Source organism: Ascaphus truei, chromosome 5, assembly GCF_040206685.1.
Source record: "Ascaphus truei isolate aAscTru1 chromosome 5, aAscTru1.hap1, whole genome shotgun sequence".
Lineage (NCBI taxonomy): Eukaryota > Metazoa > Chordata > Amphibia > Anura > Ascaphidae > Ascaphus > Ascaphus truei.
In genome coordinates this window covers 286003596-286031156 of record NC_134487.1, presented here as the reverse complement: position 1 = coordinate 286031156, position 27561 = coordinate 286003596, and the positions used below count along the sequence as shown (strand labels likewise).

The window sequence follows — 27561 nt, the reverse complement described above, 5'->3', positions numbered from 1 at the left end:
TAGTCCTTCTCCTGGGGTAATGTCACTGCCTCTGATGTGGACACCCATGACGGCTCAATGTGACCTTGGAAAAGTCACCTTGTCTCCCTGTGCCTCAGGCACCAACATTAGATAGTAAACTATTTTCGGCAGCGGCAGTCCCTGCTTCTCGGCGCCCCGCTGATACGGCGGGTCCGAGAAAGGGGGCCGCCATGTCTGCGCATGCGCAGAACGGGAAAGTCAGGGGTCGCGCATGTGCAGAAAGGGCAGTTGACGAGGGTGCGCATGCGCAGAACAGAGGTTGCGTGCGCCAACCGGAGGTTGCGCATGCGCAGAAGGGGGAATTGACGGTTTGCGCATGTGCACATTCCGAAAATCGCCGGTTCTGCTTTCCGGTGATTTTCGCTTTTGCGGGCGGGCCCATAGAACGGAACCCACCGCATGCCCGGGCCCTCCTGTACTACGTAAGACAAAATACATTTATAAAAGTGTGTGTGTGTGTGTGTGTATATATACCTCTCTAGATCTCCTATGGCTTGCACACGTTGTAAGGGACTCGCCATGTAATGTACTGTACTATTGAAATCTCACGGAGGAGTATAGGCTGTAAGATCTCTTCTAGGGCCAGAAGGTTCCTTATGGTAGAGCACTGCTTAGTAAATATGGCCTGTAACATACTTTTACTATAATGAAATACCAGTAATATGTAAAACTAGCTGAGAGACCCGGCGTTGCCCGGGATGTAAATGCGTAATAGGTAGTATTATTTATAAATCGTGGAACAATAGATGACTATTTGTTGTAAAGGTTTCATAATAATGTTGAAAAGAAAGATGGAAGAAAATGTAATACGATGTTGTAAAAAAATGGTTTATTGTAAACACACCACAGTACAATGTATATTTTGGTGACATAAGTGATGTGAAAATGTGAGGCGTGTGTCTTCCTAGGGTGTGAGGCGGCGGATGGGTGTTCAGTACGGGTGGCGCGTGGGTAGTGAGTGCTGGCTGTGGGTTGGGGTCCTGCTAGGGTGTGAGGCGGCGGGTGTGTGGCGAGTGCGGGTGACAGCTGGTCAGTGATATTGTTGCGTAGGGGCAGGATGCGGCAGGTGTGTGTCGAGTGTGTGGGTTGTCTGTTGAATGCGTGCGGCGGGAGGTGGGAGGTGGTGTGAAGGGGGAGGAGGGGGGAGGTGGTGTGAAGGGGGAGGAGGGGGGAGGTGGCGTGAAAGGGGAGGAGGTGGGAAGGGGGGGTGGAGGCGGTGGGAAGGGGGGGGGAGGCGGTGGGAAGGGGGGGGGGAGGCGGTGGGAAGGGGGGGGAGAGGCGGTGGGAAGGGGGGGGAGAGGCGGTGGAAGGGGGGGGAGGCGGTGGAAGGGGGGGTGGAGGCGGTGGGAAGGGGGGGTGGAGGCGGTGGGAAGGGGGGGGTGGAGGCGGTGGGAAGGGGGGGGTGGAGGCGGTGGGAAGGGGGGGGAGGCGGTGGGAAGGGGGGGTGGAGGCGGTGGGAAGGGGGGGGTGGAGGCGGTGGGAAGGGGGGGGAGGCGGTGGGAAGGGGGGGGAGGCGGTGGGAAGGGGGGGGAGAGGCGGTGGGAAGGGGGGGAGAGGCGGTGGGAAGGGGGGGTGGAGGCGGTGGGAAGGGGGGGGTGGAGGCGGTGGGAAGGGGGGGGTGGAGGCGGTGGAAGGGGGGGGTGGAGGCGGTGGGAAGGGGGGGGAGAGGCGGTGGGAAGGGGGGGGAGAGGCGGTGGGAAGGGGGGGGAGGCGGTGGGAAGGGGGGGGGAGGCGGTGGGAAGGGGGGGGGGAGGCGGTGGGAAGGGGGGGGAGGCGGTGGGAAGGGGGGGGGAGGCGGTGGGAAGGGGGGGGAGGCGGTGGAAGTGGGGGAGGCGGTGGGAAGGGGGGGGAGGCGGGGGAGGCGGTGGGAAGGGGGGGGAGGCGGTGGGAAGGGGGGGAGGCGGTGTGAAGGGGGGTGGAGGGGTGGAAGGGGGGTGGAGGGGAGGTGAAGGGGGGTGGAGGGGAGGTGAAGGGGGGTGGAGGGGAGGTGAAGGGGGGTGGAGGGGAGGTGAAGGGGAGCTGAAGGGGGTGTGGAGGGGAGGTGAAGGGGGTGTGGAGGGGAGGTGAAGGTGGTGTGGAGGTGAAGGGGGGGTGTAGAGGAGGTGAAGGGGAGGTGGAGGGGGGGTGGCGGGGAGGTGAAGGGGGGGGTGGCGGGGAGGTGAAGGGGGGGGTGGCGGGGAGGTGAAGGGGGGGGGGGGTGGCGGGGAGGTGAAGGGGGGGGGTGGCGGGGAGGTGAAGGGGGGGGTGGCGGGGAGGTGAAGGGGGGGGGTGGCGGGGAGGTGAAGGGGGGGGGTGGCGGGGAGGTGAAGGGGGGGGGTGGCGGGGAGGTGAAGGGGGGGGTGGCGGGGAGGTGAAGGGGGTGTGGAGTGGAGGTGAAGGGTAGGTGAGGGGGGGTGGAGGGGAGGTGAAGGGGGGGTGGCGGGGAGGTGAAGGGGGGGCGGGGAGGTGAAGGGGGGTGGAGGGGAGGTGAAGGGGGGTGGAGGGGAGGTGAAGGGGGGTGGAGGGGAGGTGAAGGGGGGTGGAGGGGAGGTGAAGGGGGGTGGAGGGCAGGTGAAGGGGGGTGGAGGGGAGGTGAAGGGGGGGTGGAGGGCAGGTGAAGGGGGGTGGAGGGGAGGTGAAGCGGGGTGGAGGGGAGGTGAAGGAGGGTGGAGGGGAGGTGGAAGGGAGGGGAAGTGGAGTGAGGGGTGGGTGAGGGGAGGTGAGGGGTGGGTGAGGGGAGGTGAAGGGGGGTGAAGGGGGTGAGGGGAGGTGAGGGGTGGGTGAGGGGAGGTGAAGGGGGTGAGGGGTGGGTGAGGGGAGTTGAAGTGAAGGCCGCTCACTCACCCGTCCGGCAGGTCCCACGTGGATCTGAGGCGGGAGGCAGCGTGTTGTGGCCGCTCCCCCGCTGTGTCCCGGGCGCTCGCTCCCCCGCTGACTGTAGCGGCGCCGGGGGGGTGACTGAAAGCGCGGGAAACAGGGAGGCTTCCGGCCGCCGCCGCCATCTTGGCCACTCGGTGCCGCGAGGCAGGCTGCCTGGCCACTGGCTGTTCCCCCGCCGGGGAGAGGGGTGAGTTGTGAGCGCCGGGGAGGGGGGGGCATGTATATGTGTGGGGGGGGAGAGGTGGGAGATATAGAGGGGGGGTCTCGCACGGCCGCTGACACTGGGTGGGGGGGCGCTGAAGGGGTAATAATAGTGTGTGTCCCGCTGACTGTAGCGGCGCGGGGGGGGGAGCGGGGTGAAAGCGCGGGAGACACGGGGAGAGGAGGAGGTGCGCGCGGGTCACGATGTTCAGGGAGGTGTGTGTGTGTGTGTGTGTGTGTGTGTGTGACACTGTGTGTGTGTGTGTGTGACACTGTGTGTGTGTGACACTGTGTGTGTGTGACACTGTGTGTGTGTGTGTGACACTGTGTGTGTGTGTGACAGTGTGTGTGTCACTGTGTGTGTGTGTGTGTGTCACTGTGTGTGTGTGTGTCACTGTGTGTGTGTGTGTGTGTGACACCGTGTGTGTGTGTGTGTGTGTGTGTGTGTGTGTGTGTGTGTGTGTGTGTGTGTGTGTGTGTGTGTGTGTGTGTGTGTGTGTGTGTGACACTGTGTGTGTGACACTGTGTGTGTGTGTGACACTGTGTGTGTGTGGTGACACTGTGTGTGTGTGTGGGTGTGTTTTTTTTGGCCCGTCACTCCGCCTCAGGCCAATGAGAGGTGTGCGGGGGCGGGCGGCCCAAGGGACCAATGAGATTTCCCCTAGGGACACCGGACATCCAGGCAGGCAAACATACAGTGCTTTCACTAATATAGTATAAGATAAATGAACCAGTGCAGGTGTACAGCTTGTGCGGCTGATGCACCTTTAGTTTCATGCACCAGAGGGCGCTGAGGTGTCGTGGCCCAGGGGAAACAATGCTCACGGTTTGAGTGCCCAGAACAGCGGACACAGGAGCATGTTCACATGTACATGTTGCTCTGTCATAGATACATCCATTGTGGGTCGTGATACACTTCAGGGGTGAATGATTCATATACGGAATTATATGTATGTGTGTAACCTTCCCTGCCCGGCTTCTCGGGAGATTACACGGGAGGGGGTGTTATATATGGATACTCTGCGTGGGTTACCGTGACTCAGGGGCTGGATTCAGGCGGCTGGGCGATGAGGTAGCAAAGTCGTATAATAATGGGCTCCAGGAACTTTTGTAGTACAACAGTAATTTATTTGTGCCCCCATGGACAGGGGCCGCTCATACACATTATTAATAGCACTGTACTGTATGTTATATCAGACACACATGAATACAGTTCTTCCTTCAGTGCCCACTATTAACACTTCAATGAAGGTGTTTTGATGTAGTTGCTCTGAGTAAATGTGGGTCCCGGGCCCCCCTGTTGCATCAACAGTATGGATCCTATTACTCGTGGCCCCTGCGGGAATCCTGACTGTTTCTTCTTACTTGACCCAATTCTCTTTGCCTGCTTGGGCTCTGCCTCTTCCGCACAGGTGGATGAGGAATACTAGCGCCGATCCGCGGTTAGAGCTGATCTGCCAGCACCCAGGAACCCTCTTTCCTGAGGCCCTCTATATGGCGTGCCTTATATCTTTTTATTACTTATTCTGGATTCCATTCCTTCTTTCAGGGATCCTAATTTTACGTGTACGAACCCTATCTACAACATAATAATCAAGGGGGCCTGGTCTGTACTATTACTTTAGAAACATTTCTGATCTACTCTCCCCGAGGTTCCTCTCCTCATGTCCTCTTGGAACCTAACCTTCCAGAATAGTCCCTCCTGCTTAAAGACCCCTGCGTGACATCAGAATCCCCATAGCAACCCAGGATGGGGCCCAGCATCTTATATCCATGTTGGAAACCCTTTAGGAGCGGGGGGGGGGCATATATATATATAATAGAAGACACTCCAGGACTTTAGAAAAAAAAATAATAAAGCTTATTACAGAACTATCAATGTTTCTGCTCTCAACATGTGCCTAACAGCTCCTGTTGAGAGCCGAAACATTTTATTGCAAAACTATCACTTTATTAATTTTTTTCTAAAGTTCTGGAGTGTCTGCTTCCATTGTGTGTGTGTTGTGTGTGTGTGTGTATTGCTTGTATACATATATATAATAGACAGTGCTCTGAACATACAAACATATTGTTCTGAATATATGTACACAAATATACAATGTTTTTCGCATACAACCATGTAACTCATTACTTTGCACATACACTGAGTTTAACCCTCTGTGTGCCGCTCTCTCTCCCAGTTGGTTGATGTCCCCAGCAAGTCCGCAGAATACACAAAAATCCTCGGCATGTTCACCAAGACGGTGTCCGGACACGTGGTGAAGAAGATGCAGCGCGTGCAGAACCCCTCCCTCTGGCAGGTCTTCCAGTGGTACGTCTGCGTCTCACGGGAATCTCCCCCTGCGGGTGCTCTGTGCACAGTGATGATCCACATGGATTTTGTGTCCTAGAATAGTGGTTCTCAGCCTGGGTTCTTCAAGCCCCAATCCTTTTTTATTTTGTTGTGCCCTTTAATATAAGAACTCAAAAATGTTATTGAATATTGCATTATATTGTTATCAATTCTATATAATAGAGTCAGCTGTTAAGTATATTTTATGTCCATAGGATAAATGGTTTGGGTTTCGTGGAGACACAATGCATTGTAGTTTGTTGTGCAAGAAATGTAACCGAGAGCTTTTTTCATGCGGTGGTCTTTGAACATCAGTGTATCACAGTAATTTGTGTATATCCAAAAAAAGCAAACTCTTGTGCTCAGAGTAAAAAGTCCTCACTGGGTGTAAATGGAATCTCCGTCCGATTCCTTGAATGGGGTCCCGGGTTCTTCCTCTTTAAGGGTAGTTGTCCCCAAACCTTTCAGGAACGGAGAATCTGTGAAAGATTGAAGAGCGTTTCAAAGACCAACAATGGTACATTAACCTTTATTGTAACAAAACCTAGTGTCATTTAAAAACGTTGCACAGGAACAATTCCGAAGTCACCCCCTGCTCCTCCTGTACTTGGTTCTCCTCAGTATGTGCCTTCATATACTCATCCCAAAAAGCAAAAGATCTACATCAAAATGTCCCGGCTGCAAAACTGCAGCTAAAAATAAAAAAATCTCATTCCTATGGGACCTTATTTATTAATGAATCTGGTGCTACCAAAAATGGAATCTTCTCTCCTACGCACACACATGATAAAGGGTTTACGCTGGCATTGTACCTCTAGGACACTATCTATTTCTCCTTATAACCCGACTCCTGTAGTGTTTGAATCGGTGTAACTGGCCCGTGTTTGTAGGCAAAAGGAGCAGATGAAGAAGACAAACCGGGGGAGAGATGTGGACGAGCGACATTTGTTCCACGGGACGGATCGTACCCACTTCACGGCCATCTGCCATCAGAACTTTGACTGGCGCATCTGCGGCACCCACGGAACCTTGTACGGCAAAGGTAGGTCACCAGTCTAACCCTTTCACTGCCAGAGCGGTCAGCACCGCCATGCGTCAATCTATCTTTGTTCTTTGGAGGTGACACATCAAAGGCTCCCGTCTCCAAAACTGGGACACAATGAGTGCAAAGAAAATGCTCCATATTTATCAAGTAAAAAGTCCCGTGGAGAGCAACAAGGTCCCGTTCTTCTGATAAATCTGGCACAGTTTTTCTGCTCCCGTGTTGCAGTTTGGGGAACTTCGATACATCATCTCCTACTTTTAGTGTGATGGATGGTAGCAGTGGGATGGTCTGCACTGTTGTTGCACAGACCACGAGAACCCAATTGTCTCCCGGGTGCCCCCTAAGGCCCAGATCCACAAAAGGGTGCTAAGCATTAGCACACCTTTACTCCCATTCATGTGGCTGGGAGTTGATGCGTGCTAAAACTTAGGCCCAGATCAACAAAATGGTGCCAAGTGTGGTATCCCTCACCCCAGCCAGAGCCACTCACTCCCAGGTTCCTTTAATTATCTGCGTAGAGAGATCCTCCCATCGGGAGACGCTAAGCAGATGACAAAACCTTAGGACGAAAGGACAGAGCAAAGAACACACGGCTTTCACGTAAAAATATAATTTATTGCACTGGGCCGCTTACCTAAAAACAATCTGGTTAAAAAATAATACTAAATAAAAACAACAATAATGAAATATTTTTTTTTTTTATGTTTATGTGCTTGGCTGAATTTTACTATATACCATTCTGTGGATGTTGCGTTTTTCTCTCAATGTATTCTGCCGCCATTAAGTAATAAGATAGTTCATTGCTATCATCATGCAATGTCCCAATTAGTTCTCGGCTTCTCACTTTTCAGCCAGTATGAAGTGGTGTTTCACCTGGCCTGGACTTGGGTTACACAGAGCTATATACTGTTTCGTTGGGGTGATGTCACAGCATTTTTTTTGTTTTGCTTTGGGACCCATTCTTTTTCCAGCATACATCTCTCCATACTTCTTTCAGTTGTCTGAAGCTTCTGAATGATCTTCGCATTTAGGGTCCAGGTTTCCCATCCATAAGTGAGCACTGGCAGGATACACTGGTCAAACACGGTCCTTTTGTGGCACAGTGGAAAGCTCCCTTGTGTGAGATGAGTGGTTCAGTGAGTAAAGACACTGACTTTGTAAACAATGACTGAGTGTGAATCAGGGGAACCTCGTTCACATCCCGGTGTCGGCTCCTTGTGACCTTGGGTAAGTCACTTTATCTCCCTGTGCCTCAGACACCAAAAACAGATTGTAAGCTCCACAGGTCAGCGATTTGTCTGTAACATTCCTATGTGCTGCGTCCCGCGCGCTATACTGTAATTGTGCCGCGCTTTGAGTCCCATTGGGAGAGACGCTATATGAAATAGTTATTATCGTCTTTTCTTCCAAATGCTCCATCCGATCGTCATTTAAAAGGTTCCCATCCATTATTGTTTGCTGGCCACGGTAGACCTTGTCTTTGACTTTTTCTAGTTCTATTCCATGTATTTCGATCTTTGTAGAGTTGACACGTTTGTTGAACATCACTTTGGTCTTGCTGAGGTTCATACAGCATGGAAGCTCATTTTCCTCCTGCGGCCAGTTCAGGCAGCATTTACAGAGCTTTTTGTAAGGATTTTCTCTACTTTTTCCACAGCTTTTTTTCTTCAAGATTTCAGATGTACTTCCATGTTCCCCCGGGGGCCTTCCCCTTCTTTGTAGACTGTATTGCCTTTGCCACTTCTGGAATAACGCATGGTACACCATTGGTGATTTCTTCTTGCTCTTCCTCTGCTTCATTATGCCGTGTTATCTGTGGTCTTGTACAATTTAATGTACCAGTCCTCAGCCCACTTTATGATAAGTGCACAGTCTTTTATTGTGGATCCATTGTCTTGTTTGAGTGCAATGATTTGCTTCTTCACAATAATAAGTCGCTGCTTCATCTTCTTGCTGAGCTTCTTAGGCCTGGGACATAGTGAGTTATAAGCGCGCTGAGGCGCGCTCCTGCTCTGCCTCGCCTGCTGAAAATGGGGCTTTACCCTGTCCTTGCAGTCGAGGCAGTGAGCGTGCTCTGGGGGCGGAGACGGGGCGGGAGGCATGCTAGGAGGCGGAGCGGGAGGCGGGGCTAGTCCAATGGGATCGGTCACTTGACCGCTCCTCCGCTTCCCCCAGCGGCAAATGTCAAAACTGCCTGTCTCGGGAAAGTTTCTCAGCCTCCGCACGCATCCGCGCGCATGCGGAGGGAGAAACTATAGCCGCGCTGATGACAGATGCAGGGGCTTTGTGCATCTGTTCAGCGTGGCTCAGCCCGCCTCAGCGACGCTGATTCCACTATGTCCTAGGCCTTATGGAGGTACTTTCTTTGAGTGCTGTGATTTGTTGCTGGAGATCTTCTGAACTTGAATCAAAAATAATAATCTCATCTGAGAATCGTAGGTGATTCAAGTATTCACAGTTGATTTGGGTTCCCTTTTCTTCCCAATTTAATGTCCTGAACAATTCAAGTGTTGCCATAGAAAGCTTTGGTGACCTGGTCTCTCTCTGTCACACTCCCTTGCTGGTCTTTTTCTAATGGCTAATGTGGCTTTCTCGTAAATGCTAGAATATCAATGCTCGCTTCTTCAGTGCTTTGTTTTCTTAATACATTTCAAACTGCTGAAGTGTAGACAAAATCAAATGCTTTTTCATAATCCATGAATCATAAGCCGAGTGGTTCATTATTCATTATTTCGGGAAATCACTTCTCGTACGACTTGGATGTGGTCCAGTGTTTTGTAGCCACTGCAAAATCCCGCTTGTTCTCTAGGCCGGGCAAAGTCCAGGGTCTGTTGCAGCTAATTAGTGAGTATCCTTGTAAAAGGTAAGAGAGTGGAAGTAGACCGGATTTGGTCTGTAGTGCGTGAAGTCGTCTTTGTCTCTTTTTTTTGTGGATAAGGATAACTACTGTATGGCATTGTTCCATTGTTTTGCAAGGATCTTCCCTACTTCCCCACCTTCTTTAAAGCTGTCACTTGTATATCTATTTATTCCTCTTTGGGCCTTCCCATTCTTCATGGATTTGATGGCCTTTGCCACTTCTTGTAGGACGACGCATGGTACACCATTGGTGGTTTCTTCTCGCTTATCCTCTGCTGGATTATGCCCTGTGTTATTGTACAATTTCACGTAGAAATCCTCAACTCTCTTCATGATAAGTGCACAGTATTTTATTGTTGTTCCATCGTCTTAGTTGAGTGCGATGATTTGCTTCTTCACAATAATAAGTCTTTGCTTCATCTTCTTTACGCTTTTGTTATCTTCGCTAGTCTTCCTCACCATGTCACAGTTACATGTTCCTACATCTGCAGTCTTGCAGAGCGTCTTGCACAGCTCTGCATATTCCAGTCATGCTCTTGCATCTTGGGATTGTTTTCATTTTTTGTCATCTCCTCGGTAATTGTTTTGTTTCATTTAATATTTTTCTTATCTGGTTTTTTTTTTTTGTTAGTTACTCCTTCAGTTTTTTCTGCATCTTGAACTACAATCTTCATCATTGTTTGTTGAAGTGCCCCACGCATTTTGCGCAAGCTGAAGCCATTTTTCAGCTCTATTTGAAACTAGTGACATGCCGTTATTCTTGATGTTTATTGTTTTTCGTGTTCTTTTTAATCAGTTTTTTTTTCTTTCCACATTTCGCTTTCAGCTGTATTTTGAAGGGAACCAAATCGGTAATCACGCCTCCTGATAAAACGGTGGTGCAGTCTTCAATCACGTGTTTCCTGTTAGCTCGGATATAGTCCCTTTCATTCTTTATTCCATTGGGGCCATTCCATGTCCATTTTCTATTTGGATTCTTCCTGAAGAATGAATTCATGATGTAGAAGTTTTCTCATTCCACCAATCTGTCCCTACGTTCATTCCTGTTACCGTAACCATACTGACCAACTGATGCTTCGTCTTTCAGATGGGCACCAATCTTTGCTTTGAGATTTCCTTTAAGTTGGGTGATTTCATGGTAGAAGTCTTCCCCTTCATTGCCTGTGTAACCTGATGTTCGAGCATACACTGGAATTTGAAGCCTGTGTCTCTTCATCAACTGAATGACGATTTTGGCTGCTCTTTCAGATGAGCTTTGTTAATACCTCGGTATCATACCATGTGTATCACAAAAAATACTATTGATTTCAATAGGATTTTATCCTCATATCCCTATGATGCAGATTGAATGTGCTAGAATTTCTCAACTTTTAGCTGGATATATACGGACCTTAATGCTGTTAGATTCTCCTATGATCACCTTCCAAATCCTCTGGGATTAAATTCTGCAACTTTTACCCTCACTCCCCAGTTTTCTTTGTGTCTGTGGTTAACAATCAGTGTCCAATGTAAGCCCCTTGTTTAAAGACGGCTGTATTCTGTATAGAGTATTTTAGGAGTTTGTGTCTCTCCTTCCTCATTTCCCTGATAGGAGTTTCTACATCCTGGGATTTCTGCACTAGCAATAACATAAATGTATACATGTATATCTTTAGATAGCTCGCACAGTGTACTCACCGCTTTACAAAAGAGACAATACAGGAAATTATCATAGAAAAAAGAGCAATAGACTAAATCGGACTGTAGGAAAGAAAACCCCTGCCCCGGAGAGCTTACAATCTACGTGGTATTTTGTGTAGACTTACAGAGACAGCCGGTGAGGGGGTATGTGCAGGAGATGGCAGTGCTTGGCCACAATGGTAGTTAGGAGTGACTGTGGGTGTGGGACAGGAGCCATGAGGAACTTCAATGTAACTACACTGACACTTAAAATGTAGCACTTAAGAATTGGGCACAGCCAACTAAATCCATCTCTGATATTTTCCCCGCAGGAAGTTACTTTGCCAGAGACGCCTCTTATTCCCACAACTACGCAGCGCCCAGCAAGGATAATATCAGAACCATGTTCGTGGCCCGCGTGCTCGTGGGAGACCAGGCGGTGGGGAACCCCAGCCTGCTACGCCCACCACCCAAACATGGCAGCAGCACCCACGCCTACGACAGCTGCGTGGACACCTTGTTTCAGCCGTCCATCTTTGTGGTGTTTGAAAAACATCAGATTTACCCTGAATACGTCCTGGAGTATGAAGAGGAGAAGAAGCAATGCTGCGTCAGCTGAGGGGGCAACAGGGTTAAGGAATATTGGATGGGAACAGTCCTATGATCAGTGCGACAGGGTATTGAACAGAGGATGAATATGTACCTTAAGTCCCAAAAATAGAGCCAGATAGTGTAGCATGTTCATTGGAGTTCAAATAAAAAAATTTTAGTTTTTAAAGCATATTAAATCAGGAATCCATTATATAACCACTCATAATTTAGTAGTTGTCACGTAAGGGTCTTAACTCCAAGTGGGATTTTTGGTCAATAAAGGAAACATAGCCAGCGAGGCTAATTTACTGGGCTAATCCTGCTCTCCAGCACCATCTTCTGGTTGGGCAAAGATATCAGAGTGGTTTGAGGTCCCCGTCAATGAACTATTCCCAATGATATGTTTAACATTGCACTGCCCTGCATGTTAAATCGTGCACAGATTTCTCCCCTGTACTATACAGCTCGAGCCTGTTTATTTTTCTACTATCTCATTTTTTTTTTTTAATTGGGCATTTAATCCTAAAAAAAGAAAAAGCACCGAAACCTAAATGATGTGGCTGCGAAGATCTCGCACTTTGTGACATATCTCAAAAAACCGAAGCTGGGAAGATTTAAGATTAAAACATTTATTTCTGATAAGTCTCTCTGTAACGGCGCCCTACTGCACAGCGCGTTCATGTGTCCGCGCCAGACCTTACCCCGGGGGTTCTCAACTCGACACCCCCCAACAGGTCAGGTTTTAAGGATATCCCTGTTTCAGCGCAGGTGGCTCAATCAGTGGGTGAGTTGATGATTGAGCCACTGATTGAGCCACCTGTGCTGAAGCAGGGACTGATTGAGCCACCTGTGCTACTTAGGCTACTAAAATGTGCCGAAGACTTGGTTACTAAAATATTCTTTTTATTTTTTAGAAATTGTCCTTACTTTACCTTTTCTACTAATAGTATAGTATCACACGATCAAATCATCCAACAATATTCGGTCTCAGAGAAATATTGTAATTACGGGGGCCTCTTAAATATGGCTGCAATGTTATTTTCCTGCTCCGCTTGGGTACTTTAACCCCCCTGCTGCCAGTCGAGGGTGGGGGGGAGGTGGAGAGTCGGCAACACATTGCAAAGCAGAAAACAAGATGTTGCATGACTGAGTGCTTTCCCTGTACTTTATACGCAGCATACTGTACGGTCCTAATTATGGACACAACTTTAAAGATGGCAGCCACCGTAATGGAAAAGGTGTTAAATCTGTCTTTTTTTAAATTTCTTTGGAGACAGAAATCCTGATGCACTGTAATCACAGTAATCACTGTAATCTGTAATCACTTGACACAAACCTTCTGCTGGGGTCACCTCCGCCGACCGCTTTCACGGGGACTGAAGTCTTGAGCTTCGAGTCCAGGTTGTTGAGCAAGTGCGGGGGAGTGGAGGGGGGGGGTGACCAAACTTCGTTTGGGGGGAGGGTGTCTTTGTATCCCTCCATCAGCAGTCCTGCTACTCCGGCCATCTACAAGCTCTGGCAGAGAGGCGGGCGCAGCACGGCGAGACTGTGCTGCGGATTATTACTGCTGCACAATACGTCAGAGTTCAACATTTTAGTTCCTCTACAAAGAATGGAAGTAGAGGAGCAGGAGTTGAATAAAGATACTCTGGATCAATGTACATGACGGTATGTTCATTTTCAGTGGGGTGGGATTTCGCCCCATCAATTCCCCCGCAAAATGAACTGCCTCTTAAAACCTTTAAGTGTAACTGAAAGGGTAAATCACAGAGCATTAGAAGCACATTTGGGGTTGGTGCGCCTGATGCTTCTGTGCTTGGGGACACCCCCAAGTAATTAATACTTGGTAGTGCAATAAGGCACTAAGGGTTTGGGTTACCCTTGGGTACGGACAGACGGCAGTTTTTCTGCAATTCTGTTTAGGGAAACAATTCCAGTGTATGCAGCGCAAGGTGTAGCACTGCAAGCAGCGCAAGGAGTAGCACTGCAAGCAGCGCAAGGTGTAGCACTGCAAGCAGCGCAAGGAGTAGCACTGCAAGCAGCGCAAGGAGTAGCACTGCAAGCAGCGCAAGGAGTAGCACTGCAAGCAGCGCAAGGAGTAGCACTGCAAGCAGCTTGGATATTATCTGACTCCTGTTGCCTGTGGAGGGCTATATCACTTATTTTTAGTGCCTTTTGAATGTGTGAAGAATAAAAGCGACGCCCAGTATGTTTCTTCCTGCTTTTCTCTGGGAGGTGATTGTACACAGAGAAGAGAGTCCTTTCCAGGGTGGGTAACTAACTAACATTTTTAGAGATTCCAGTGCAATACTTGGGAGATATCATGCACTATATTTCCCGTGTTTTGTCTCCCCCTCCCTTCCTTTTTTGTGTGTGCCCAGGTATTTCTGATTCATTTGGTTCAAGTTTAGTGTCGTGCCAGAATTTCTGGATAGGAAACATCTACATGATGGGCAAAGTGATTCTTATCTGCCATCAAATTCTGTATTTCTGCAGTATGTTAGACATATACCAACCCCTTCTGCACTGAGCATTGCCTTATGTGTCAGTAGATGCCACAAAGCACACTAGGATGTCGATTACCTCTAATTAATATTTTAATTCTGGATTTAATGTGATCTGTAACAATGATTCTGAAACATTTGTTATGAATGCTCCACTCCTTATCTCATTACTCTGTGTCCATTATTGGGTGATACATGTAATGAAAAGTTCAGTCCGCGCTCTGGCTCTTTAAACTTGGAGTGTTGGTCCCTCTCAGTTCTCTTGCTGCTTCTGTGTTTATGAGGTGTCTCCCCCACCTCCAAATGTGGTCTCCACCGGAACCCCGATGGTGATACCAATATCAGCAAAACAAGAAAAAACACAAAAGCGCACCAAGATGAGAGATAGATAATGTATTAGCAACAAATAATAAAATTAGTAACTTACATATAAAATTTCTTTAATAATCCCCGATTCTGGTGTCCATCACAGGAGTAGGGCATCACATAGGAAGTATGAAGGGTAATCTCAGTTCTGAGAGATCAGACCCGCGCGCTGGGGCTGTCTCTGTTCACTCTCCTGTCCTCCACGTGTGGTAGCGTGGTGCAGAGTGTTGTTCTTTTTTCTTGTTTTGGGTGATACATGTATTGGAATATTTCTGTGGTTGGGTGTTTGCTTCGAAATGCAAAATAAGTTTAAGAACAATAAAAGTTGGAAGAAAAGAAAATTACATAGACTGATTATTTCCTCTCTTCAATCCCCCCCAATCCATTTCTATTTTAGCCATTCCCCACCCATCTAAATGTATTCTACGCCAGGGGTGAGCAAACTTTTTATGCCGAGCCCCCCTTTTCATCCATGCAATTTCTCGGGGGCCCCCCCCCTGCCTGATGTAATCAATCACATTAAAAAAAAACCCTTTATTGAACGGTATACAGTGTAAATACAAATATGTCTAAATACTTACATATTTCAACAGCTCTCTCTTGCAAAATTAGGCTGCGTCCACGCTGCCACTGAGAGCGGTGACATCACCAACTCTCCAAGCATGAGCACAGGGTTTCCTGCATCATTTTGCAAGCACGAGCGGGGGGGCATGGATCGGGGCTGTTTGTGGGGCTGTGGGTGTATGTGTGGCTGTGTGTATGCATTGACTGCTGCTGAGCGCGCTTCAAAGTCAATTTTGTTGATCTCCCGAAGCGCCAAGCGTTGGAGACCGTACGCCCACAGTTTGCGCACCGCTGCATTTAATCACAACACACATACAATCACAACACAGACGCAGCACACATAATCACAACACACTAATATCACAACACACACACACATACAATCACAATCAACACACACAACAGACACACACTCAATCACACCCACAAACACAATCACAACAAACACAGGCACAACACACAATCATAAGTCACAGACTTTCACCTGGGGGAGGAAGTACTACTGTAAGCCTGCTCCGGTCCCCCATGCTGCTGAAAACTGGGACGGGTAACACAGGAGGAGGAGGGGATGTCTGTGTGCAGGGAAGGAAAGCCCCGCCCCCGCAGCAAGGCCCCGCCCCCTCTGCAAGACAGAGCAGAGAAGCAGCCTCAGCACGGAGCTTCTGGCCGCCCGTGCACAGCTCTGCCCGCCCCCAGGTTTCCCCGCACGCAGCCCGCGCCCCCCCCCCTAAATAATCTTGCGTCTCCCAGTTTGCGCACCGCTGTTCTATGCTATCCGCTCCTTGTGATATTGAATAACCCCCAATTAATCTCTACCTTTCCTTTAATACACCTCTCACCCCTCATCCATCCCTGTGCCTACACCCCACACCTCAATCTCTCTACTTCACCTCATTCCACCTCGCTCTATCTCCCTTAATCCACTACTCTGTCGCCCCATGCATCTCTCGATTACTTAAGGCAGGGGTACGCAAACTGTGGGGCGTGAGATTTTCTGGGGGGGGTGTGGGGCACACAGAGTGTCACGGATGCTCACTACAACCTGGACTAGACCGCGAGGCCGAGCTGGGGATGTAGATTACCGCCGCCCTACAACCACGGGACCAGGTCCAGATAGCAGGGTCAGGGGCGTGTAGCCAGGTCAGGGTAGGAGAGTGTAGATAGGTCGGGGTACTTGCCGTGGCCTGGGGCTGGAGAGAGAGGAATCGTCGTAGTCTGTAAGCCGTGGTCGTGGGATGGAGAGAGCAGAATAGTCGTAGTCCTTTAGCCGGGGTCGTGGGATGTAGAAGAGAGCAGAAGTCCAATCCGAGCCGAAGTCCAGGGATGGAGAAGAGATGAGCCGGGTACAGGCAAAGGTCACAACAGAGATAAAGACAGGTTCCGGATACACGCAAGCTCAGGCTGCAGTGAGCACGGCGCATAAACATGGGTCTATGCTCCACAACAAGACAGAGGACTGGGTGGATATAAATAGAGGGATGAACCAATGGAGAGGAGGCAGGGGGGAGAGTACTAGCAGTAGGTAGAGAACTGATAGGCTGTAATTACCTTAGATACAGGTGTAGCATAGCTGAGGATGATCCCGTCCTTGATACTATACTGCTGTGCACACGCGGGGAGCGGGCGCGTGGCGGGAATGCGGCGGACGCACCACAGCCAAGTTTCCGTTCCTGGCTGCAGTGGCTGGGGAGCGTCCGGGAGGATCGTCCATCTTGCGGATGTGCGTGCGCTGACGGTAGTCCGCGTGCCCCTCCGGAGGAACGGGTAGGCGCGTCACGCATGATCCTGAAACAGAGGCCCCGCGCTCTTCCCCACAACAATTTAAATAAAATGCAGAGGGAGCGCACAAAGCCTCTGCAACTCCCTCTTACCGGCTCACCGGCGGCTTCGGCGATGCATCGCCATGACAACACGGGGTCAAATGGCAACGCGACATCACATGATGCCGCCGATGCCGGAAAGAAGGTAACAAGAACCGGGAGGGGGGCGCAAACAAAAAAAGTTTGCGCACCCCTGACTTAAGGACTTCCTTCTCTATCCCCACCTTGCCCCATCTTTTTGTCCCTTACCCCATTTCCCTGGTATATCCGTATCACTGGTGATATGTAGCAGATTATGTAGCATGGTTAGAACTCCATACTCCTGGGGTTTCCAAGCTTCAGGTTACGATGGAACAATAACAATTTAAGCCCAATATTCCCAATATAGATAGATTTGCAATATTTAGCTACAACTAGTAGGGAAAGAACTTACCTTCCCATTGCCAGCACACCTTCAGGAGAGGAGTCGGCCCCGCAGAGGAGGAGCTGTGAAGTGAGCTTTGCAGCGCCACCTAATGGCCAGAGCCAGCTGCTGCACAGAGGAGGATTCATCCTAGTCTCACACCGGCCCGAAATGTTCAATTCTGCCCGGGCTGGGGGCAATATCCCCCTTTCCCCCCCTAGCGCCAGCGGGCAACTATATAGATATGTAGCACCCATGGTGGTATGCTAAGAGTTTTTTTGGTGTGTTCTGGTCCCTACAGGGAGTCAAGGGGTTAAATCCAGGCCCTAAATGTAACCAATTTCGTGTAACTTATTTTATGTTGCAGATCATCTAGCTCAGTGATTGGTCAGTTATTGCCTTCTAGAAGGTACTGGGGGGGAAAAAATCAACCCTTTAGAGCAGAGGGTGCGCTTAAAGAGGCCCCGCGCTCCTCCCCACAACATGTAAATAAAATGCCGGGGAGCGCTCGAAGGCCTTTGTACGTCTCTTACCTTCTCTCCGGCGGCTTCTGGCAACGCGTCGCCATAACAACGCGGAGTCAAATGATGATGCCGGGTCAGATGATCATTTGACGCCGCACTAAGGTAAGAGAGGGGGGCGAGCACCGGGGGAGGAAAGGCAGGGGGGTGCAGCACAAAAGTTTGCGCTCCCCTGCGTATGGAGTATTCAAATAAACACCCAGCATTGGAAATACAGAATTGATCTTGCAGTAGATGGGCAGAGCAGAGACCTCTGCCCGTCTGTCTCACGTGAGTGACCGCCCCTACAGCTGATGATAAAGATGCCCTGCACCCAAACCCAGCTGGGTGCTTAGGAGAGATATACCTGGGTTTCCCTAAGGGGCAATAGGGAGAGTTACATGGAGAAGAATGTGATGGACTGAGCAGGGGCAGCACTTTGGTTAGAGTTGGAGACCTGATGAAACTTTGTGGGGTTCCCTCAACAACCCCCTGCAGAGTAACCCACACACAAGTACTTATACTGTTACCTCCCAGACACACACTGGGAGCGGCTGAGCAGAAAGTCCGCCGTATAAAAAACAGAATTTTATTCAACTGGAATCCCCTCCTAAAAATAATTTGATTAATAACAAAACTACGAGTTTGCATTTTAATAGTAATAAAAAAATGCTATATATGCTATATGAACCCAAATATATCCCTATCGAGATGTTCAATGCACTTAGCGCGCTGTAATCTGTGGGATAAGGATGAGTCCCCAGTCAGCACTGTAGCACGCGTGCCCGGCGAGGGGGGGGGAGGGGTTGACGTGTGCACAGCGCTGCACCGCGATCTGCGGTCTGGGGGAGAGAGAGCGTTTGTGATGGGAGAGGGCATGGCGGTGGGTTTGCAGGGGCGTGGCCATGACCTCACGCGGCTGGTTCGCCCTCATTAGCGGAACCGCAGGTGGGGTGTGGCCACGCCTCCGTCGCAAACTATGAGTTTAAATTTCCCTGACTGCCTGCCTGAAAACCTGTCGCGCACCGAAGGGGAAAGGTGCACGACAGGGTACTAACTAGGACCAGGGGGGCGGAGCTTGAACGTACAGCGCACACCTAGAAGGGACTGGGGCCGACGCCCTAAGAGTTCTGACTATGGTTTCTCCCGGCTTTTATTTTATAGCGCTCTTTGGTAACGGGTACCTTTCCCTTTATGGCGTTGTGCGAGGATTTAGTGTCGCCTCGCCAGCCTTTACCTATTGAACGCCGCCAGGGATACAGTCGCACTATGGTTTGTGGGGTACGAATAGTCTCCCCGCTCAGCTCTCTTCTGGCTGCTGCGGGCTCGGCACGGGGCGTCAGTCACCGCTTCCAGATCTGCTGGCCGTTTCTTGCCGACTCCGTGGAGTCGGTTACTCTTCCTACTGTGCGTAACTCCATATACCTGATGTATAATGACGTGACCGTCCTCCATTGCTATGTGTGTGTCCTGTCTGCCCTCACTTTGTTGTTTTTTTATAAATATTATTTGATTCCATTTACATTCGTTTCTACCTTTATTCCCTTTCACTTCTTATCTCACACTCCCACTATCCTTCTTTATTGGTTTATTTCATCTGTCTAATATTCCTATTATCTGACTACTTGTATTTTTTCCTTCACTCTAATACAATATAAGTGTATCTAATAAGCAACACACACACACCTCAGTGCCTAGATATCTATTTGCTTATCTTTCTATCCATCTACCTATATTCTGGAGATAGATATATATTAATCTATCCACCTGTCTATCAATATACATATCTAGCTTTCTACCAATCTCTATAAAATCTATATTTTACTACTATATATACCTAACTAATTACCTCCTTATCTATACACCTGTTTATTTAGTCTATTTATTGTCTAATCTGTCCATTCCTTATTTCTAAGCTTTTCTGCCTCTCAAAGCATTTCTCTCACCCTTTTATACGCTGATTCAATCTCACGCAATCTCTCCTGTCCTCTCTTATTACTGCTTTCCCTTTATTTACTCCCATAGTCCCTGTTTTACTATCCTTCTGCTATTTTCCAACTCCTCTTAAAGTCTCCTCCCTAACGGCTATTGTTTCACTCTTTGCCGCTACCACTGCACTGGTTGCCATAAGCTCCGCCCTCTGCTGCTCACGGGATCTACAAGAAGGTACACTCTGAGACATTACTTATAGGAGGAGTTATAGGGAGGGTTTATATGGAGTAATAGGAAAGGTTATATAGAGCAATAGGAGGAGTTAAAGGGAGCGGTTATATGGGGCAATAGGAGGAGTTATAGGGAGCAGTTACATGGAGCAATGGGAGGAGTTATAGGAAAGGGTTTGTGACAGAGAGGCCTGTAGGCGAGGTCAGATCAGATTCCACACATACAATTTTTAGGATAAACCAAACTTGAGTGATTTTATTCCACAAAACAGCAACCAAACAGTAGGGCTACCGCCCCTTTAAGGCAAAACACAAAATCATAAAAAAACAACACCTACTTTCAGGAGACTGACTAAACATTACAGTGGCGCTTTCTATCTGACTGGCTGGGAAGCCAGTTACCAGTCCAAAACGTATAAGCACAATATTAGCAAGACAGGGAACAATATAGAAAGTCATAGCTGACATTGATGCTGGTCCGGCGTCTCCGATTTCTCCAGCTGCAGGCTTTGAGGTCCTGCTGCTCCCAATAAGTAATTTGCCCTTCTTTGTGTGCAGGGTGTGTGTGTGTGTGGAGGTAGGAGATCACCCTAGATAGGGAGAAGAATGGCGGTGCACAGCGTGCCAACAGGTGCCTCGTGGGTTCCGGAAGCAGGAAGGATACCGGAAGCTGGTTGTCAATTTTCATGCAAAAAAGTTTAATACACAGCAGTGAACAGCAAAGACAAAAAGTTTAAAAAGAAAAAATCATCTTTAAGAAAGAACTCTGACGCGTTTCGTGCATCCACTGCACTTTGTCAAAGAGTAAATAACCTTTCCCGGGTGCTGACCTTTGAAGGAGATCCTCTACCTGAAGTCCCGCCTATCTCTCATTCATTGGTTCCTCTGTGATGGTATAATGACCAATCGAGGAGCATGGTGAGATGAATGGCAGTGCTAGCGGCGAATGGAGCTCTTCTGTTGTCCCTACACCTTAAAGTTACAAATGCAAACATTGAAAAAAACATTAAAAGAACTTTATCAAGAAAAAAACTTTATCAAACAAAAAAACTTTATCAAAACAAAAACAAACATTTAATCAAACAGATTGTTTATCATCTCAACACACATAGATATGAATATAGATGTAAGTTTAAAATTTATTTTCAAGACAATATATGCTATAAATTACTGTGTGTGTGTGTGTCTGTGTGTGTCTGTGTGTGTGTGTGTCTTTGAGTTCATCACGGTTGACAGGCAAAATCCTCTGGTCAACCAGCCTGGATCCCTGCGGGCGGTAGCTCTGTCTGTGATCATCTCACAGACTCCAAACAGGGACAGTGCAAAGCAGCCACTTCCTGACTTTTCTACCCTTTCAATCAGGAGTTTAATTACCTCCACCTCCCAGTTCAGGTAGGAATCCCGACACCAGTGCAGTTTCCAACCCTGTAAAGGGAGTTTAACCCCTGGACTCCCTTACGGGGTTATATAGAGTAAAATGCGTTATATGGAGAAGTTATATTGAGCAATAGGAAGCGCTTTGGGAGGGATTTTGTAATGCACTTATTTTTTGGGGTAAATTCCGTGCTTCAGGAGCACCAATGGCCCATATTTCCAGTAAGTCGCCATCACTGAGACTAACCAAGGACCCTCTGGAACTCCCGAGTAGCTTCCTACAATTAGTTTTGTCGCTCCCTTTTAAATTGCTGGAGAAAGGCGGGCTAAATCAACTCTGAGCGTCCCTGTAAACTTTTAGCCAATCAGGAGCGAGGTGGGCGGACAGAACAGACCAATCACCGGTCAAAAACGGTCCAGGTGGAGTCACGTCTGCTTTTCTGAAGCCAGGGTCACGTTTGATGTGTGAATGGCTCCCGATAGCATTAACTCAGTTCCCTTTTAAATCACTCCAAGCCCTGTAATATTTCCTCCACTTTATTGGGGAAAGCAGCAGAATACAGATACTTGTGGATGGTATGTAGTGGTGATTATTAGTTAGAAACCGGTAAAAAGAGATGGCCTCACCATGGGAGATGAACAGAGAAGGGTCCTGTACTCACTGTCTCCAGGGTGGAAAAGCAAGTGAGGGGCAGTATGGGTAAAGGGAATAGCCTTGGGACAGACTATCTAGACCAAACAGGAGGGGGGCAGACTAGCCCATTCTGGTGAGGATCACAGGGGCTGCAGTAGCAGCTCACTGCTTTCATGCTCAGAGGCAAGAAATGCAACATTGTTGCAAGTTACACAGGCACCCTATGTGTGTGCAAACTCCATGCAGCTGAGAATAAGATCTGACAGGCAGAAGCTGCAAAGGAGAGAGGGGGGTGAGTCAGAAATGTAGTTCTTGTTCCATGACACTCCCCGTCTGGTATCTGTAGATACCACTATATAACAGACTATGTGGAACATATGTGCAATGCATACAAACAAACAAACAAACAAACAAACAAACAAAGATAACATCACATTCTCAAACAATGCAAGAGTCCATGTCCACGTATCGATGTGACACCGGCCAGAATCACTGGTATCAAGGTCCCTTGGTCAAGGTTCTTTGGCAAAGGATGCAGCGTGGATGCACAGCTCCAGGTTTGCTGGTTGCACCACAATCTCTTTGTGTAAAGGTCTCTGGCACTGTTTCCTTTTAGCCTTGTGAGAGAACAGTCTTTTTGTCTCTGTAGTTTTACCCACAGAATGCATCCCCTTGTAGGTATGCCAGTCGTGGTAGCCTGTCGCTCTATCACCTGGCGTTTGGCAGAAGTAGATGGCTTTTGGCTCCTTGCGGAAGCGGAACACCACTCCTGGAAGACTGGTTGTCGAATCTAGTCCAGTAAAGAGGGCGTCATTCAGGGAGACTCCCTGAAGCTGAGTGCTGGGGCTGAACACTACCCGGATTTGATCGGGTTCCTGACGGTGGTAGGCCCCAGATGATTGGAGGTACCAGCATTCTTCACCTTCCTTCATTAGAGGTGCTGGCTTTGCGTGGTCGGTAAGGAATATCTTCGGGATGAAGGCCACAAAGTTGTTTTTGGTCTCTGGTTCTCTTTTTAGGTCGCAGAGGTGCGAAGTGAACCTAGAGATGGCCTGTTCTCCATTGTTTGGGAAGCGCCTTCTTGGTGAACGGAATGGTAGCAGGTTCACCCAACTGCCTGGTCCGTCTTTGGAGAGCTCCTTGGTTGTTAACCTCGGGAATCCTCTATCTTCCCTCGATGGTGTTTGCTTGTCGTTGTCCCTTGTAGTCTGGAACGCTGTGCACCGTAGGTCATCGGTGCATTTCTCTTGCACGAGAACATCTCCACGTAATTTGGTGATACGCCTTTGTATCTCTTTGTTGACTGCCCTCAGGAGGTTGTTCTCTCCTTGGACATGACGAAAAACTGTCTCTTTTGCCCTAGTAAATCCCTTTATGAGATGTCTCAGAGATTGTCTTTTTTTAGACGTGTGAGACGACAGTCTTTTTGACACTGTGGCTTCACCTGTAAGGCGCAATCTTTTGCGGTTATGCCCGTCATGACAGCTGGCTGCTTTATCGCTGGATACTCTGTGGAGAGGAACGACTGTACGTCCTAGCCGTGCTATTGCTCGCGAGAGGATCGTCCGATTGTTTATTGTCTTTTGGATGACCCCTTTGTCGGTCACCTTTGGGAGGTTACTTTCTTCCTTCAGTGGAGTCGACTCGTCATCCTTGGTTATCTGAACCACTAAGCATCTTAGGCCATTGTCACATCCCCCCGATGCAAGGATGTTTTTGTTGACCTCAGGGCTATGACCTTGTCTTTTCTCTTCACTTGGCCCTTCGGTCACTTGGAGATTGCCAAGACATGGTTCAGAGAGAGATGTGTGTCCACATTCTGTTACCACCGTTCTGCGGGCGTCAACATAGTCTTGTCCGTGCTGTGTCAGTGCACGCGTTGCCCACTATCACCCATCCTAGGTCAAGTCTTTGGGCGTATGGCGCGTTGTGGGGTCCGTTATGCTGTTTACGGACTTTATGTACCCTCATGATGTCCCTGCCGAGCAGCAGCAAGATCTTGGCGCCTTGTTCTACCGGCAGGATGTAGTTGGCTATTCCTTTGAGGTGCGGGTAATGGCGTGCCATGTCTGGTGTGGGAATCTCGTCCCTGTTTGTGGCCGTATGGCTGCACTCGATGAGTGTGGGAAGGGGCATGTTCACTTTGCCGTCTATTGAGCATATGGTGTAGCCATTCACTCTTCTCCCTGTGGTCTCCATTCGCCCTGCGCACGTTCTGAGAGTGTAAGGAGAAGCACCGTCTTGTATGTTAAACATATCGAAGAACTCTGACCTGACCAGCGATCGGTTGCTCTGGTCGTCGAGGATTGCGTACATCCGAATAGCCTTCTCAGGTTGTCCCTGGGGGTGCACTGCGACAAGGCAAATTTTGGAGCAGGATATTTTGTCACCTTCTTTTCCGCAAACCTCAGTGCGCTGAGATGTGACGGATGTTGACTCTCCTTCTTTCTCCCCGCCATGCTCCGCTACGGAGGATGGGTTCTTGAGTTGGTGGAGGGTCAGCGCCTCTGGGTGTAACGCTGTCACGTGCTTGTCACTTTCGCACACTGTGCATTTGATCTCTTCTTTACAGTCCCTGGCTAGGTGAGTCGTGGAACCGCAGCACCTGAAGCAAACTCTGAATTCTCCAAGCAACCTCTTGCGTTCCTCTAGGTACTTCATCCTGAACCCAAAGCATTTGTTGAGTGGGTGTGGCTTCTTGTGTATGGGACATTCCCTGTTTGGGTCCCTTGGTTCCTTGTCTCCGGCGACCGACTGATCGGGAGTAGTTTGGGTCGGTGGAGGCACGTCCGTCCTGCAGGCCGAGATGGGTGTTTGGGTGTTACCATATCTCGTCGCTGGTCTCTCGTTTCTCAGGCTGCTTGCACTGTATGTGGTTTGCGCACCCAAGATGAAACTGGGGTCGTTCCTCGTCCTTGCTGCTTCGCGAATGAAGCTCAAAAAAACTGAGAATGGGGGGTAGACGACTTGCTTCTCCCTTTTGTATTTGGAGCCTTGTGAGATCCATTTTTCTTGGAGGTTGAAGGGTAGCTTCTCCAGGATGGGTCTCACTCCACGAGCTGAGTCTAGGATGTTGAGACCTATTAAGGAATGGTCTTTCCTTGCGAACTCCAGTTCTTGCAGCAGGTCCCCGAGCTCTCGTAACTTCGAGTAGTCTTTAGTTGTGATCTTGGGGAAGCTGTCGACTCTTTTAAAGAGCGAATCCTCGACTGCTTCGGGGCTGCCGTAGGACTCTTCTAGCCTTTCCCACACTAGGTCGAGACCTACTTGGGGTTGGTGCGCGTTTGCCGCCCGCAGTCTATTCGCGTGCTCTCTGGATTCGAGGAACTTGAATAGCAGGTTGAGCTCTTCCCTTGCTGAGAAGTCCAAGCTGTTGATTGCGTCTTTGAACGTGAACTTCCACGTCCGGTAGTTCTCAGGGCGGTCGTCGAAGCTGGTGAGTCCTGCTTGCACCAGGTCACGCCGGATCATGTACTTGACTATGTCTGTCAGGCCTGAGGCATCGGCGTGTTTGTCCCGTTCTGAGGTAGTTGCTGGGAGGGTCTGTGCGGTCGCCTCTTCCTTGGTGTGGACGCGTGATGGCTGCTGGCCAGTGTGAGGGGCTGTTTTCTCCCACGTGGGTGTACCTGGATTGCGAGCCTGTTGTGGTGCATCCGTGTGCGTGCTGGCATGTGGATCACTGTTGCGGCTGTGGCTATCCCAGGCAGCATGTACCATTGAAGGAACAGCATCTTCTCCTCGTGGGCCTAGCAAGTCTTCGGTGTCTGTGGAGTCACTCCATCCGTGTTGAGATGGTGCGCTGGTGTTTACACTGAAGAGGCTCCTTACGTAGTCTTCAGTGCGTTGGGCTGGATCCTCTGAGGCTATCCATCTGTACGGTTGCTCCCCACCATCCTGTTGCGCGGCTGCTTCTAGGACTTCGGCTTGGGCCATGGCGGCAGCGGCGTCCTCTTCTTTGCTTAGAGCTTCTAGATCCGCGTCTAATTCGGCCTTTCTGCGCGCAGCGGCGGCGGTGGCATTGGCAGCGGCGGCAGTAGCAGCGGCGGTGGCATTGGCAGCGGCGGCAGTAGCAGCGGCGGCGGCATTGGCAGCGGCGGCAGTAGCAGCGGCGGCAGTAGCAGCGGCGGCAGCATTGGCAGCGGCGGCGTTCTGCTCCTCCTCTTCTATGCGCGCTCTTTCTGCCCTTACGGCTGCCTCTCTTCGACCATATTCGGCCCTGGCACGTGCGGCCTCTGCGGAGGCTCGCGCCTTGGTAGCGCTTGCGCTAGCGCTGGACGCGTTAGATCGCGCTGATCTCGCTGACCTTGAAGAATGCCTGGATGTGCTTGAGCGCTGCGATGCGGTTTCCAGCAAAAGGTCTTTCCTCTTACTCTCGGCTTCCGTGATAGAGGTTCGCACGCGGTTGTCACGTGTCAAGTCAATGTCATGCTGTAAGTCCCTTTCATGCAGGCTTTCGCCGGTATTAGCCCTGGCCAGGTAAGTGACGTATGCCTCTGATAGCCCTTGGTAGCATAAGTGGTCTATCTTTAATTGAGTTATTGCCTGCTCGAGCTGTTGTACAGAATTGCCAGCGGTGGCGACATTGCGTATCCCAAGTATGGTAGTGTTCCAGGCCAACTCTAATTTAGCGCGGTGCGCTTCAATCTCAGTCTCGTATTTTTCACGGGCCTTTTGTGTCAGTGTGACTGTCCGTTTGGGCCTTGGGTCTGCCTGCGCCTGTTGCAGTTGCGCAGCGGTCTCTGTGTCTGAGTGGTCACTCTCCTGCGTGATGTCTGGTGAGGCTCTGAGTTCTGCCATGCTGTAGGTGTGTGTAGGCCTTTAGCCAGTGCGTGTGGCGTGCGGTCTGTTACCTGTGTCAGCGATGGGCGACTGTCTCAGATGATGCCGAGCGGTGTCCTGCAGCGTTCAGCATGGGGGTAGCTGTACTCACAGGTGTCCAGTGGCTCTGACCCGTGTCCTGGCGGGTGTCCGGTGGCGTGGCCCTTGATGGCGCTAGCCGTGGGGACGTGCGCAGGGGTAGGTGAGATGGTGGCTCCTCACTATGGGGCTGTGCAAAGGGTGAACTCAGACAGAGAAAGGCAATTAGGTTTGTGTGTAAACTGTACTGTCTGTTTGCAAAGCTGCTGCCTCGTGTGCAAGGTGTATGCTGGCTGTGTCCAGTGTAAATCCGCTTGCTTATCTGAAAGGCTGCAGGCTGCGTGCAGTTTGCTGTATAAAGCTTGCTGCCCTGTCTGGCAGAGTGAAGCTGCTGCTTGTCCAGAGACTATTCTGTATTCTTATTAGCAAAGTAAGGCTGCTCACTTGTCTTTGCATAAAGCTGTAGTTGTTTGCTGTGAGGAGGCTGGCGGCTCTGTGTAGCAACGTGGAGCAGTATGCTTGTACAGTGGTGGTGAGAGACTGCTGTTTATTTGCTGTTTAAGCTGCTTGCTTGTTTCTTTAGCATAAAGACTGTGGGTAGCAGCTCCTCTGTGTGTGTCCCCAAGGCACACGGTCCTCTTTTTACTTTTCTGAAGCCAGGGTCACGTTTGATGTGTGAATGGCTCCCGATAGCATTAACTCAGTTCCCTTTTAAATCACTCCAAGCCCTGTAATATTTCCTCCACTTTATTGGGAAAAGCAGCAGAATACAGATACTTGTGGATGGTATGTAGTGGTGATTATTAGTTA

The 27561-nt window shown here is 49.7% G+C and overlaps 1 protein-coding gene across 2 annotated transcripts in view; it reads left to right on the top strand.

The window, feature by feature from the left end:
• LOC142496089 (zinc finger CCCH-type antiviral protein 1-like) overlaps positions 1–11757 on the top strand; it is a 62099-nt gene extending 50342 nt beyond the window's left edge. For both annotated transcript variants that reach the window (XM_075602479.1, XM_075602478.1), the window contains exons 11-13: positions 5262–5392; positions 6304–6455; positions 11309–11757. In XM_075602479.1, coding sequence (XP_075458594.1) covers positions 5262–5392; positions 6304–6455; positions 11309–11595 — 570 coding nt within the window. In that variant the 3' untranslated portion in view covers positions 11596–11757. The remainder of the gene's footprint in view (positions 1–5261; positions 5393–6303; positions 6456–11308) is intronic.
• The last annotated feature ends 15804 nt before the right edge of the window (positions 11758–27561 follow it).